This window comes from Charadrius vociferus, unplaced genomic scaffold (genome assembly GCF_000708025.1).
Source record: "Charadrius vociferus isolate BGI_N301 unplaced genomic scaffold, ASM70802v2 scaffold287, whole genome shotgun sequence".
Taxonomy (NCBI): domain Eukaryota; kingdom Metazoa; phylum Chordata; class Aves; order Charadriiformes; family Charadriidae; genus Charadrius; species Charadrius vociferus.
The window spans coordinates 2564693-2579889 of NW_009649568.1; the positions used below are offsets into that span (position 1 = coordinate 2564693).

Genomic DNA, 15197 nt, shown 5'->3' on the forward strand with positions numbered 1-15197 from the left:
AATTAGGCTAAGTGCTGCAGCTGAAAAGAAATGATGACACGAATAAAGTAGGTGCAGGTGCAGTCAGGAACATGGCAATTGGGTAAATACTGGCAATTGCATAAGTGTGATAAATATTGGGTAAATATGGGAATAACTGTTGAATTGGTTTCCCAGTTGAGGGCCGCCTTCATAGCCCTACCAGCAGCGGTGGGACCATGGGAGGCAGCAGCTACAGAGGGAGCTATTTCTTCCTCAGTGGCAGAAAAATTTGCCAAGCAATGCCACAGCAAGAGGCCCCTGGCACAGGAGACTGCCCTGAGGGGAGGTTGGAAAGGACAGGAGAGGAAGCGTGGCCCTTGTAAATCTGATATTTTTCCAAGGAAGCTGCTGTGAGATTTACTGGGAGATCATGGCTCTGCAATGAGTTCCTCCATGCTCCCTCAGCTCGGAGTAAACTTTATCCTTTCTTCCCATCCTGTTCTTCAATTGGAGGGAGAAACAGCAGCAGCCCTTCTTGGAGATCAAAGTTTTAGCAGGCAACAAAGACCTCCAAGGAGGCTGTTGCCATGGCTACCTTAGTAACGGAGGTCTTTTAATCACGCCAGTCTCCTTTGTGAGCAGCATGTGGCTGTCGCTGGCAAATAAGGAGGAAAAGAGAGGTAAAAAAAACTTGGCAACAAGTAGCACTTCTAAATAGTGTGAAATAAGTAACTAGGAGTAGGCTGGGCTAGGACAAGGAGGACTGGACCCAGATTACAAAGGCGGCAGCACAGTGGTCCAGGACAGGGCAGCGGAGTTTAGCAAGGACAGGACAAGCACTCTGGGGTTGGGAAGATGCCAGTGGTCTTCCCAGCACCAACGCCTTTCCCGGATTTTTAAGTGGAGGCCTCCTGTGCTGATCACTTCCTTCACCTGCTGGCACTACCTGCCTTCAGTCACCAAGGCGCAGCTCAAGGTCGAAGAGCCCTCCACATGAAGTTGCTCACAGACACCTCCCCAGCTAAGATCCGGCCCTCTCATCCCCAACACATGGCCAACAGCACCGACATCTCTGCCAACTGCTGTGACCAAGTACTGGCTTGGATGCTACTGGCAGCTTTTCAGCACAACAGAGCGAGATCCTAAAACCATCATCTTGTAAGGGAAAATTTTGCCAAGAACTTTTCCGGCTCCGAAACCCCATCAACTTTTGTAAGTTGCCAGTCTCTCCTGGCATACAAAAGACTCCAAACCTGGCTATATTTATATCAGCTATTGAGTCACTTTGCTGAGTAAGAACTGTCTTATTAGCAATGCACGCCATACACACACATCCCAGTAGAGATTTATCCTCTCTGAAAGCCAACGCATGTCTCTATTAGAACATTAATTACTGTGCAATATCCTGTGTGTATACATATCTACATTCTTTCTGTCCTATGGGTGTTAGACTTGATAAATTTTGGGTTTAGCCTGTACCAATACTGGCTGGTAATACAAACTACCAAAGGTGTCAATTTACCTATGTTAAGTGCTAGCTGACTTTGGAAATTAACAAAAACCTCAAGTGCTAATTGTTGTTATTTAAAGCATAACAATGGTAGAAGCTGAAGCTTCTAAAAGATTAATTATAAAGTAATATTTCACTAATATATAAATTATGTAGTATTAGCTGCCAAATTGGATGGGGAAAAAAAGCAGGCAATAGCTGTCTAGCAAAGCACGTTGATCACTAACCAAAGTATCAAACAAACAACTGGGATTAGTGGATCACTTTCCTGCCTCTTTCAGGAACTTGATAGGTCCTTGGGAATGAAGCCACTATTTCATGAAGCATGTCTAAGCTATGTAAAGTCTTGTAATGCGAACGTTGCCAACCTTCCACAGACATACACACTTCAGAGTAGCCAGCTGTGCATCTAGCTATACCTACAGCCATTGCCATTGCTCTACAGTTTGGGAAGGGAGCAGTGTAGCTGCTCCTAGGGACCCTGCGCCTTATTAGTAAATTTTGGTTCTCAGAAACGCTTACTGGGTTATATGCAATCCTGTGCAATTGAGCTAGACTGCTTCCTGATGTGAGCTGGGTCACACGAAGCTAGGATGGGGTATCCGCTGACACTGCCTTGTACTTCTGATTCAAAGGTTACTTCAGGCACCCTGCATCCTCTGCAATGGTACACGTGCAGCTCCCTTCAGCAAAGGCTGCAATGTATTACTTTACTGAAGCCCACTGACTTTCTCACAGAAAAAAACAGTGCACAGGGGCTATGAATAACAAATTGATTAATAGGACTGTCCGTGTTTTGAGAAGCAGGACACTCACCTGCTAGCTACCAAGATAGAAATGTAGACTTTCTTAAATTTAAGATTTAGCCTTTTTGATTCGATCACTCTAGTTCTAAAAAATAAAAATGTATAAAGTTGCCAATGGATTCACTAGCCCAACTGTAATATCAGCAAAGGGTTCTACATTTCTAGTAAAACACGTGAGGGCAGAGAGCATCACTTGACTCCTGTTGTGGAATTGCTAAGCTCTGTACTAGTCTAGTCCTGCCACAGCAGAAGCAGCGTTCATAAAGTTTCCAGCATGCTAGACCCCCTTTGGAGATTCCAAACACCATCAAAATACAAATATTTAATAAAAGTGTAATAATACTTCTTAATTTAAATTCTTTCCTTGCTTTACAGGAGGTTCACTGCCAGCCAATCTCCTTCTGTGTTTCCAAGGCACTATCACTCTTCCCTTGCCTACACTGATTCCCTTAGAGAGGGTTAAAGTCCCTGACGAAGCAAAACCTACGGAATGGTCTTTTCAGCAAAGCACATAAGCACATGCTTAAGATCAGGTATGCTTTATAAATCCTATCAACTTTGCTGAGCACAAATGGATGTAAATAAATGCTTATATGCTTTTCTGAAATAGGCCTGAAATGAAGACAGCACATGGGATTCTCTGATGCTACCGAGAGTTGTCCAGCCGCTTTGTGTGTCAACACGATGCATCCAGGTAACAAAACTCAACATGCAATCCCATCGTGACCCAGGCTGACTGGCTACTTAGACTTCACTGGAAGTCACTGTGATCATTTCCCTAAGAAACAAGGAATACTGTAATTTGCTCAGGTTTTGGATTTTGCTCCAAGTTGTGATAAAGCAGCCTTTGACCAATTTTTAATGGTGCAATTCACTGTATAAAAAGCAGAATCCCCCACTTGTAGCCAAGCAAATTTCCATTGATTTATCGACGCTATTAGCTATCTATCATTTTTGCCTCTCAGACCTTTTAAGGCTTCTACATGATATTAAACTGCCGGGTCCAGCATTAGCTTTCTCTAACCTAAACACACCTTTCATCTTGATGTTCATATGAAACCACTAGAAGGGGTATTTTCCTATTTCCGTTTCAGTTTTGATTCTTCTGTCTTCCCCCACTGATAACATGAGTGGGTAGAACCTCTGCTCTTCAAAATTCTAATCTATGCTTAAATCATGCAGCAGCCCCAAAATAAGCAATGTAAGTTATATTTGAAAGACCACTGTCAGCAAGGAGCAAACAGCAATGTGCTGTGGGAATCGTAGTGTCGCTCACAGACACTATCCCTCCACTGCTCAACCGCTCTAACAGGGAATCTGGGTTCCACGCAAAGAGCAGCAAACAGCAAAACAGCAGACCAAACTCTGTTACCATATGTCCCCCAGGACTGTGGAATCGCTCCGATCTATCCATACTCACTGTCTCCCTCAAAGCAGTGGGATGGAATAAAAAATGTCCCAGAAGATGCCAGAATATTAAGAAATTGCATTTTCACCACTGGTTGCCCCCTCCTTTAGCCATCGATGGGGAGAGGAAAAGGTAAAGGAAGAAAAAATACCAGCAAAGGCAGAAGGAAAAGAATAAGGTGGGAAGGGGAAGGAAGGAAAGAAGGGAGGAAGGAAGGAATATGGGTAGGTAACCTGGAATCGCTCCAAAACCTGGAATGTTGCCTCCATACACACTACCCAGGAAAAGAAATACACACAAGCTGCGCCAAACAGCATGAGGCAGAATAAAGTATGCCCACGACAAGTATGCTTCCATGCTGCTGCCAAACTTAGCAGAGTACTGCACAAAGTGCAAGGTCAGACCCACAGGCTGTAGTGAACAGAAAAGAAGATGCGGTCAAAGTAACGCAGCCAAATCTACGTGTTTCCTTCCAACATAACCACAACGAACTGGGGCAAGGAACATCATCAAGCCAGCTTCAGAGGAAGGGATTTCTTTGTTTTCCCCCCACATGGTCTTCTGTACACACTGAAAAACAGATTCTTCTTGTTACCATGGCACTGTTTCATCACTGGTGCCTGAGCACAGCTGTAGACACATATAAGAGGAAGACACCAAATCCTGGACAGGAAGGTGAAGAAGGGACAAAATTCAGCAGCCCATCACCACACAGCCACAGACAGCTCCTCTGGAGAGGCTACAGCAACAGCAGCTATGGCTGCCACCTGGCAGAGGGAGATAACTTCACCTGAACTAACACAGGTCAGTCTCAGGCCTGTTATTAACTAGCATATGATACACAGTCACACTGTGGATTTAGACATGGGTATGACACTGTTTTTTGGAGGGACCCATTCTCCAGTTGTCCACTGCTTGACTGACATCTGAAGGAGTGAGGGGAGGTGATGGCACTGCTATAGTCACTCGCCCATTCAATCTGGTTTAGTTTAGTTTAGTTTAGTGATGACAACCACAGCTCCAAATATAAATGCCAATTTAACTCTGACCTTAGACATGAGAGCAAGGGCACTTGACAAACATGTTCTATCATATGCCTCTACGTATCACCTACACACTATAAACCCAAGCTTTTTAACATTTCCTTCACAGGATGTAGAAAATCTATACACCCAAGAACCGTGCAAGCATGCTGACCAGACAAGCATTGGTGTCAGCAGGTCTTTAGGTAAGTTGGGAAAAACTCATCTTACTCTCATGGGGCAGTCTAGGTGTGAGGTACTACAACTGGCTCAAGGCAGTGTCAACAAATGTCCCTGAAAGACCCATTCCGCTCTGCTTTTCTCCTCCAGCTGGGATGGGTGCTTTTTTGACCTTTACAGTGAGCTGGATTGCGGAAGCCATCCCTGAAAGCTAACCTTCCAAATAGGAAAGAAACTGATCCTGCTCACCACACTGCTCAAGGGAGCTAAATAGAAACTGAGCCAAGAACACATACTGCAGAGAGGACAGGTCCTTCTAGTGGCAGTACCAGCTTAGATGTGATTAGGTTGATTGCGAAACTGCACCTCTAACTGGACAAGTATAATTAGGCAGACAGAAAAATCTCCCAAACTGACACACTCAAGCAGATAAACACAGTGCTTCTTGACATCTTCACAGGTCAGAAGAGTGGGATGAAGGGAATGTTAAAAGGCTGCATAAAGCATAGGATTTGATGTCTTATGGGTGTCTATTTATAAAGACTCTGTCTCAAGTGTTCACTTTGCTGCAAGTTTATTGTTTTATGCCTTAAAAACAAGAGTTCTGACTTTCCACAGCCCTGCACTTTCTGTACTCATTTACGCCTGTGTAACGTGTGAGCAGTGTGGGTGTAAACATTACTATTCTGGTTTGGTAGCGTTTGCCACCCACTTTGCCTAGGTGTGAATGACTGCACAAGGTGCAAGGCAACGGTGAAGGTACTGCGGGGACTGTTTCACATAGATCTTACACCCATAGTAATACGGCGCACAGATATGTAGAGACAGCGAGAGGGCAGAAATAAAGATCCATCAGCTATCTGCTGAAGAAGCAATCTGGCAAGACGGCTTACCAAGCACAAGCAGCTCCACCGATTCTTCATTCTTGCCCTCCACATCATCCGGTGTGATAATAAGGCAGTAATAGAGCCCACTGTCTCCCCACATCAACTTCCCAATCTGAAGGTCTGCATCTGAAAGGCAAAAAAGAAAAGTCAGGCTTTCCCTCCAATGCCTATAGGAAGAGTGAAGTGTTGAAAGCACTGGGTCCATCTCTGTGTCCCAAATCCATTTAATTTCCTTACTAAGAAGAGGGGTTAACCTTAACCAGAATATCACAGTATTCAGGAAAAAACAACAGACTCAGGACTCTGTGGCTGTAAGTGGGAAGACAGGTAGTGCCACAGAGGCAGCTCACTCTGCAAGTACAAAGAGCAGAACTAATGTCACTCTGTCCTTCCAACCACCTGAGGCCTGGGGTCCCAACAGTATTTGCGCCACGCAAGAAGGAGAAGTGTCTCCTCTACAGCACTTCAGTCTTCTGCCGAAGAGATTACAAGGAGACAAAGGAAAACACTCCCCCTTACCGAGGGTTATCACATGCCTTCCACACCAAGGAGCCTCCACTTCTGGCTAGGTGGTTTCCCAAGGCCAGAAGCCTTGTACTTTTTGAGGGACAAGGTTTCTCACACAGCCTTGCAGACCAAATGTTTAAGGACCCTGCCACCCCCCATCTCCACCCAACTTGACTTCACCCCATGGAAATCTCCTCCTTTCACACTGCCCAAGGCTGTGTGGGTTTAGGCTCATGATGGGGTAAGCTGGTGATGTCCAGAGATGAGCAAACATGAGGTGCAGGATAATTTGGGTATTTCAGAACTGGGAAAAAATCAGTGGAGTTTGCAAGGAAGCAAAACCTAGCCCACAGAGACTGAATTCATACGTCTCTTGCTGACACCCCTTTGTTAAGGAAAATCTATATACAGAGCAATATGCAGAAACCAGGACCAAAACCCCTCCACTCATTAAAGGGAAAAGAATACTATATCAGGGTTGGAGCCCTACACGGAGTCAGATGAAGGGAAGCACCAAAGGAAATGACCTTTGGGTCTAGGGTTGGTTGGTTGAGTCCTAAATGTCTGACACACAACAGCTCCCTTCCAGCAGCCTTTTCTAAGGGAGTTTACTGAACAATTACTGCCAGTCTCCAGTATTCCAAATTGCTTAGGGTGCATTCCAACCCCCAACGAGCATCAACAGGGTAGGAGAGTTACCATGGACAATGCTGACATCTCTTTCCTTATAGAAGTCCCCAATAGTGACGGCAGATCCTTGTTTGGAGGCCACGACGCGGACTGTCCTCCTGCTGTCCACACAGTCCAGGTAGGGGTCCCAGTCCAGGTTCCTCTTGCTCATCGTTTGTAAACCAGAAGTCGCCATACCCAAAGCTTCTCCCATCCGGTCCTGGCAGTAAGATTTAAACCTCCACTGTACCACAGCTGGTTGGGTGGAAGAAGTAGAGAAATGGCAGCGAAGCAGAGCAGGCTGAAACAACATGGCCACCTTCTTCTTCTCAGGCACGGTGACCTGCAATCCTTCCACCTCAGCTAAAAGACAAAAACATGAGTGTCATATGCCTTTGCATTGTTTGAAGAGCAAGCTACTGCATTTCATCATAGCATCATTCTGCCCACGTACACAAAATTAAAATGTCCATCTGTTTCAGGTGCTAGGGTGCAATACTCCTCAATGTATTTAAGCACGGATGTTGGCAGCAGAAGTAAATTTGTTTTCATAGCCTACAGCCACAAGGAAAAATGCAACACAACAGGGCTGAAGGCTTAAACGTAGTACCCTTACACTCTGTAGAGACCCTACCACAGTAGCGTGATGATTCACGGCTTCTGTGGCAGGTTCACAGATAAAGAAGAGATATTCTAGGGATGGCCATACTCCATTTCTACAGCAGGTTAGTCAAGGAGCCAGATTTTGAGTTCATAACAATCCCAATACAGAATAAGTCACCCCCCTCCCAATTTTGGTGCCATCACACCTCCTCTTTGAAAGTCAGGCAGCACACAGTGCCTGGCCCAGCCCATTGAGCACTGGTGCCCAGTTAGTGCTGCTTGGTCTGCGCCAAACTCTAGAGATGCGTGAAGGAGTGGATCCAAATCACACAGCTCTTGCCAGGGCTGGCGTGTAGCACTGAGAGAAATTGCACCATGTGGGAGGTGCAGAGAAAAATGGCCCAAACACTCAAGTTTTTCACATTCCCAGGGAGGAGATGGATCTCAACACGTAATGTTTATCTACCAGCTGACAGGAGAGCTGCAGCCTGGAGCTGATGTATTAAGGCCTCAGAGAAGACGCATGGGTCTGCTGCCACATCCTTTTGTATATTAGGGAGAAGCCAAGAGTCAGTGAGCAACGCCGGCAGAGAGCCCTCAGGAGAGTGAGGTACTCCATCGACCAACAGGGGAATGGCCGGAACCTCCCACGCATGCCCTTCATTGCTTCCCTCCTTCTGGCGCTGCAGGAAGCAATGACTGAGAGCACTTAAACAACACTGGAAACACACATCAACACTTTCCCAAGCAGGGATGTGCCACAGAAACAGCTCGGGGACGGTGGGGAACATCTAAGAAAGAGGATGTTTGTAACCACGGACACTCTCTGCAGCTGAGGGGCAGCAGGGCCTGACGGTGGCAGTTCGTATGAGAAAAGGGAACCAGCTTCATTCAGTACGGGAAATGTTGATAATAACAGCTCCCTACACCCAGTTACCATACACCTCAAGGCCCAGAGCAGTGCACAGTGAAAAAAAGAACAAGACATAAGGAAATATTCAAGAGAATAAAGCATAAGAGGATGTTTACACATCAGGAGGGACTGATGGACTTAGGGGAAGCTTAAGGAGGAATGAAAGACTGAGGACAAAGAAGGGCCTCCTGATGTTGGGAAGCAGTAGAACAGAAGGGCAAATACCAAGAAAGAAGAAAACAGACAAAGTAAGGATAAAGTCTCAGGGTAAGTATAGGAAGCGGAAGGATAAGCAGGACAACAACCATGGAAGCAGGAAGCTTACGTTCAGCTGGAAGAAGCTGAAGAAGGTGTTTAAGCCTAGGTCAAAATAATGTCAAAGGGCGGGAGATTAAGAAATTATGTAGAGATGAGAGGAAAAGGAATCATCAAAACTAAACCACCCACTCCAGAAACTAGAGATGAAAAGGAGATGGAAGCTGGCAAAAGAAAGTGAAATGACAGGAGGTATCTTTAGGATGGGGAAAAAAAGGCAGAGACTAAAGCACTGGAGCTTAAAGCAGACAGAGAGCAATAAATGCATCAACAGTATGACAACAGCAGGCATAAAGGGACAGGTCAAGTTGGAGACAGCTGCAGACCTGAAAAGCAAAAGCAAGCAAAGATCTCATGATGAGGAGCCAGAACCAAAGGAAAGTGGAGAGGCTGGACCAACACTGAATGTTCATTTCAACAAGTTATCAATGTCCAAACTATAAAGCAAAACAAAGTCTATAAACACCAGTCAGGGGACAAAAACACATTATGGACAGAACGTAGGGGAAAGCATATTTCAGAGGCAAGATAGTCACTGATGCTAACTGATCCAGGCAGGATTTGACCCTGGGGACTACTATGTGAAGGCTTGCAGCGCACAAGGGTGCTATGGCATTTGCACAGGAATGCTATATTATGCATATAACGCATACATGACAGTATCCATATCGTACTTGTGCCATGTGGAAGTTGCACAGGAGACATCACTAGTTTTGCCAGAAGTGCCTCGACCCAGATCCAAACACTGAAGAGTGGGTGTTCTCCAGAATACCACAAAACACAGCTGAGGCCCCAACAAGATGCTCCCATGGGAGCAGCAGGGGCATGAGGCAGCTCCTCCATTTTCCCAAGGTGCAGGCAAAGAGATAATTCAAGAACTGGCAGCTAGGACATTTCTGGCAGGCCTCCTTTCCCCAGGGACTAGAGGGGCAGAAATGTGGGGGCCATGCAGCACTAAGAGAAGGCCACCACTTGCTTCTCAAGGTGAACCAAGTGGTAACATCTTATTCTCTCCTCTCTAGAGACCCATGCTTCCCGGGTTGCATCTGAATGCAAGAGACGTGACAAACACCTTGAAAAATGAATGGGTCCAGGTCAGACCTCTATCTGGCAACTCCGTGCCTGACCCCACACAGTCTGTGGCCAAAGCCAGCATGTGACATGGGCTGGTCAAGTGACTCATCACGTTACTTCAGCTTCAGGGATAAAACAGTGACACAGTGAATATTTAAATCTTTCCCTTGTGAACGAAGAACGCTTCTTAGTAAACACAGTGCTTTCAGCTAACCATGCACTGTAGCCCTCCTTTCCTGTTAATGAGATTAATGAGTTTGGCAAGCCAGGGACTGCTTTAATAAATGATTAGCTGAGCTTTAGCAAATTCTCATCTGACTAACTTTCCCCACCCCACCCCCATGCGAATGTCTATATCAAGAAAAGAAAAGCAGTTTTGGGGAAAAAACAGGAATTCTTTTTCTACCCAAAAGCATTTGGGAGATGTGCAATAAATTATCTAGCATCTTCTATATCCTATCCCAAGCTCTTTACTAACTTTTAAAGTATTCTTTTTGGATACTTTCCAGAAATAGCATTTAAGAGCAACACAGTGCCTCAGATGGAGAGACTGGAGCAGTGAAAACTCTAGATCTATTTAAGTCAAATTATATATAATTATATATGGCTGAACTGGGAAATTATACACCTGTTACTTCCTCTACCAAAAAAAAAAATGATCGGAATAGATTCATGTAGTACGTCACTGCTGTAACTGCGTCCATCAAAAAGGCCAACAGGATGATCAACTGCGTGAAGACAAGATGGTGGCTTTACACCTATCAGTTATGTCCCTACATGTGAATTATAGAGGTCTGGTTGGCACTTCCTCAACTTCAAGAAGGAATTGCTGACCTCAAAAATCTTCAAGCGACAAGCCAAGATAAGAAAAGCCTCAGATGTAACACAGGACAGAACTCTGGGCTGTTTATACAGCAGAGCAAAAAAGAGTGAAAGATGTGAAAAAGGATGACAAGCTTAGTGACAGCACCGTGGTAGCTCTTTGTCTAGTTTAATACAAGTAGGACTAAAAAGAAAATGAATTGTGCTCTGCTATATTTTGACTAACGCAGACAGAGCAAGATTAGCCCTTATTTCAAAATCATCATGGAAATGTAATTCCTGCACTCCAGAGAAGCAACCTGTTCATTGTTAATTTCACAATGTTTGAACTTTCACAAGAAAACTCTAGCTCAGGGGAGTCTCATGACTACACGACAATTTTGCTTTCCTTCTTTCTTGTTCTCCTAAATCCCCAGAAAAAGATCTGCAAATATTAATCAAGTGCATCTTAAAAACACAGTTATCTTTACTCTCAGAAAATAAAAAGAATCCAGGGTTTTGTGTGTCTGTGCATGTGTATATATATACTCCCAGAGAATGAGCTTAAAAATAATCACACTTCAGAAATATAATTGTATGGGGTTTGTCTGTTTCTCATTGGCAATGTGTATTTGTCTCCTTTCTCTGACTCTTTTCCTGAACTATCCTCAGATTATGCATTCAAACTATGCAATCAACATTACACACAAGCTATCACTAATACATTTTAGTGGTGATTAAAGAAAATTCCAGGAAGTGATTATAGAAGGGGGTATTTGTAAGGGCACATTTGAGCCTTGTGAGCCTGATCTTCATAAGCGCCCTCCATAAGTAAAAGAGAGAAGGCAATTGAGAGGTAATAACTTAGGCTCTTGCTTTTCAGTTGCCCTCCAGAGGAGCCTATGCTTCCCTGAGGCTAGATGAATCCTAGCAAGATTTAGCTTCACTACACAGCCTTAAGTTAGCCTTTATGAATAGAATCATAGAATGGTTTGGGTTGGAAGGGACCTTAAAGATTATCTAACTAGAATGAAGTTGATCTGAACCACAAATCCCTGAAAATAATGGCAAAGCCAAATACTGTAGTTTAGTGTAACAGGACTCAGACTGCATCCTTCTAGCACATCAGGTAAGATCTGAATCCAAGAGAAGGCAGCACACATCGTTCTTCAGGTCAGCATGGGTCTCCCTATCTGTGCATGCATCACATCTCTTTCTTTGCAATTATTTGACTCACACTACCACTTGCCTGAGGCAGTACAGCTGATGCTATGAAACTGCAAAAATTACATCCCCCAATTTTATGCACATTTATTGATAGGAGGAGTAGCAGTTCTGCACACAGGAGAACAGAAGCCCTTGGGCCCTAAACCAGGCACCTCAGGAAAACTACTCCTGGACTATACCTAAGGGCTTTGGCAGAAAAGCATACGTTCATTGATAAGAGATAATGCTCCTAGGGTATGTTATATCACTTCCCCAAACAAAATAAACTGTTGGGCAAAAGGATGCTGTATCTTTCTTTTTTTTGTGCCTTGGCTACTATGCATCAATGAAAAGTGTTCTTTCCCCCACTGGTGAATACAGGCACACCATCCACACTTTCAAATGTGGATCAAGCCTGATTCGGGAAGTGCAAGATCTGGGCTTTGAGACTTAAAAGTCAGAGATGATACAGATGTGTAAACAGGTGAATGGAGAGCCAGTGGGATCACTGAGATTGTGTTGTGTTGTACAGATTCTTGCCTACTTGTGCTGGACAAAATCCAATCCATGCAATTAATCAGTAAGAGTCACCATCATCAGATTGTGTTGGGAAATGAATTGGATGTCTTGGTCTGGTTCCTATCAGACTTGTGTTCTTAGCTCTGTGGTCACTAATTGTCAACTTCTTTAGCCAGCAAGCAACCAATGCCTAAATAGGCCAGCTGCAGCTGAGGTGAAAGCATGGTACTGCTTTTTACAGCTCCGTAGCAAAGCTGAGAATTTCAGCTCCCTAACTGCTTAACCTGGGATGGGGCAAAACCAAAGCAGTTGGAGAAAAGCATGGCTTTGCACACCCAACACTCACAGCACAGAACCTCAATACAAAAACACTCCATGTAAGACACAGCCCAGACTCTGCAAACTGACTGCAGTAGTCATTGGACTATTCCTTGCTCTTCCCCATTCTCTGTAATGCTGTGCCTCAGGTGCCCCATGCTCCTGACTTCTCTAGGGAGTACACAGCCCTGAAATGGCAAGGACTGTTAAAGGGCTTTCACAGGAGCTCAAGACATTTCATGGGCTTTTCTAGCTATCGATCTCTCTTCACCAGCTTCCCTGCTCTCATTACATTCTCTTATGACCTGCCCCTTTCACACATTCACAAAAGTGACCCTGGATGTTTTCAGGTGAATTATCTCAGCTTTGGCCACCAGATCAGATCCACCCTGTCTTATTACTGTCTGAAAGCTGTTACAATTGTCAGATGGCTCCTGGTTTACAGCCTAGGTTCAGCATCCCAGAAATCATTCCCAGAACCATCACTCAGCAATTGGTCACCACCAGAAGCCTGAGAATGAAGAAAAGAAATGGGAAGAATCTCTCCAAGCCTTATTGCACCACGCCCTAACACCTGTCCTTGGGATGGCATTGGGATTTCCACTGGTACCAGTCCCAATCAAAGTAATCTCACAGGAATAAAAAGAAAGAAAAATGTGAGATTTCTTCCCAGTTACACTACGCTTATGCTGTGTGCAGCCAGTCACGGGAAGTCAGATGAATACTTTAAATCAAGTCAGATAAAACAGTCCATCTATTTCCCTGCCTTCCCAAGAAGTCTGCTCAGTTGGCCGGTAAACAGCAAAGCACAACTGCTCCAGCATGCCCCCTCTGCCTGCCCTCCTAAACTGTGGCTGGGAAAACAGAAGTAGTAAATCTATCCATCTTTGTATTTTACCACTGCGTTGCAGTGGCTCTTCTGCATAAGGACAGTAAACAGGTACCGAGTGCTAAATTATTGATGAAAAATTACTTTAAAGGGAGAGAAGATTGCATTTTAATGTGGACAGTCTTCTAACTGTAATCTTTCCAAGCTTACCCTGAGTCGTGAGGAAGAAAAAAAATTGCTCTACTTGTTCTGTAGGTAAAACTGGAGTTCAGTCTCCAGTGCAACACTTCTCTCTAGTTTTAACTGCATTAGGAATTACAGCATTAATAAGAATAATGGTAAACATTAATTCCAGGATCAAGCTCTACTTGGTAGCTTACAAGAACCAGCTTTACACAGGGACTTAAGGCTACTTGACAAATTGTACTTTCGAGAATGAGAAGAACACAGTCCCACGCACATCCTAACCCATGTCACTTCACAGGAAGAAATAAAGGATGACCTGCTCTTCATCCTTTTGCTGTTGTTATTAAAACACTAGCTTTAGGCACGCTGGAGAGCAGGGAAGGAAGGGAAGCCAAACCAAATCCATTGTACCTCGTGCAGGATTTTTTGAAATTGCAGTAAGAAGTCACAATGCACAAAACCAAACAAAAGATAAATGCAAGAGCCAAAAATTAAAGACAAACAAAGGACAGAGAGGAATTATTGCTGGGAGGAAAGGAACTGGGAGTGCTGATTAGAAATTTCTCAGCCCACCTCGAGGAGGGAGGAGGGGAGAGAAGGGGCGAGAGCCTCTCTCTCTTTCTTGCTCCCTTTTGTCTCCCTACTTCCTCCCCATCTTGCACTCTGTTTCTTACCCTGGCCCCTCCACCTCCCAACCCCCACTCCTCTTTTCCAGAGTGGAGTGTACCACTCTGGCTGGACTCGTGCTCCTTACCTTGATGCAGACCTTTCATTCCTTTGCACAGCCATGGGGGAGAGGAAAATCTTGAATCCATGTTTGCTTGCCTCTCTCCCTTTTCTGTGCACACACATACACGCTCACACACACACACACACCTTTGCTTCTTTGCTTTCTCTCAGCCATGAAAAAGGACAGCAGCGCCTGCTCGCCTGCTCTATGGTTGGGCGGCAGCAGCCGGGAGGCTGGAAGGGAGCAAGCTGACACCAGCTGCCTCCATCTCTCAGCACACGGCTACGGCTAACCTGTTGCCTGCCGGAAGCCTTTGCCTGCTGGCAGTCGACAGCACCAGAGGCAGGCAGTCCTGTCTCAAAAGCCCGGGACTAGAGGAGACTGGAAGGTCTTCCTACTGCAGCGGTACCTCCCTCTCTGCATAGACCTTGCACTCTCCATACGGCGGTCGCTGCCAGTAATCATGAACTACCTTTAATGGAGGGAGAAAGGTGTCAACAGCCCAGCCTTTTAGCTTGATGGAAAAGTCCTGATCTGGCCAGACATGTCCAGATAATGAAGCTCGTTAAAAAGAGGGAGGAATGTAATGTTATGTTTATCTACACCCTGTACTCCTTTACCAGTCCCTGGATGCTATTTATCAGCACACTACTATGGCTAGTAGGAAAGGAGTGGTAGTTGTGGGTACGCGGGCACTCCAGACCAACTCAGTGAAGCGGGATATGTTCAGAAGCAGCCAAATGGCAGGGAGGG

At 45.0% G+C, this 15197-nt stretch overlaps 1 protein-coding gene across 1 annotated transcript in view; it reads right to left on the reverse strand.

Annotated features, from left to right (window-relative positions):
- Positions 1-14529, reverse strand: part of ILDR2 (immunoglobulin-like domain containing receptor 2) — a 33654-nt gene extending 19125 nt beyond the window's left edge. Inside the window, exons 1-3 of the mRNA XM_009890090.1 lie at positions 14469-14529; positions 6981-7313; positions 5781-5900 (exon numbers count right to left, since the gene is read on the reverse strand). Of these exons, the coding sequence (XP_009888392.1) occupies positions 5781-5900; positions 6981-7313; positions 14469-14529 (514 nt within the window). The remainder of the gene's footprint in view (positions 1-5780; positions 5901-6980; positions 7314-14468) is intronic.
- Positions 14530-15197: the final 668 nt, after the last annotated feature.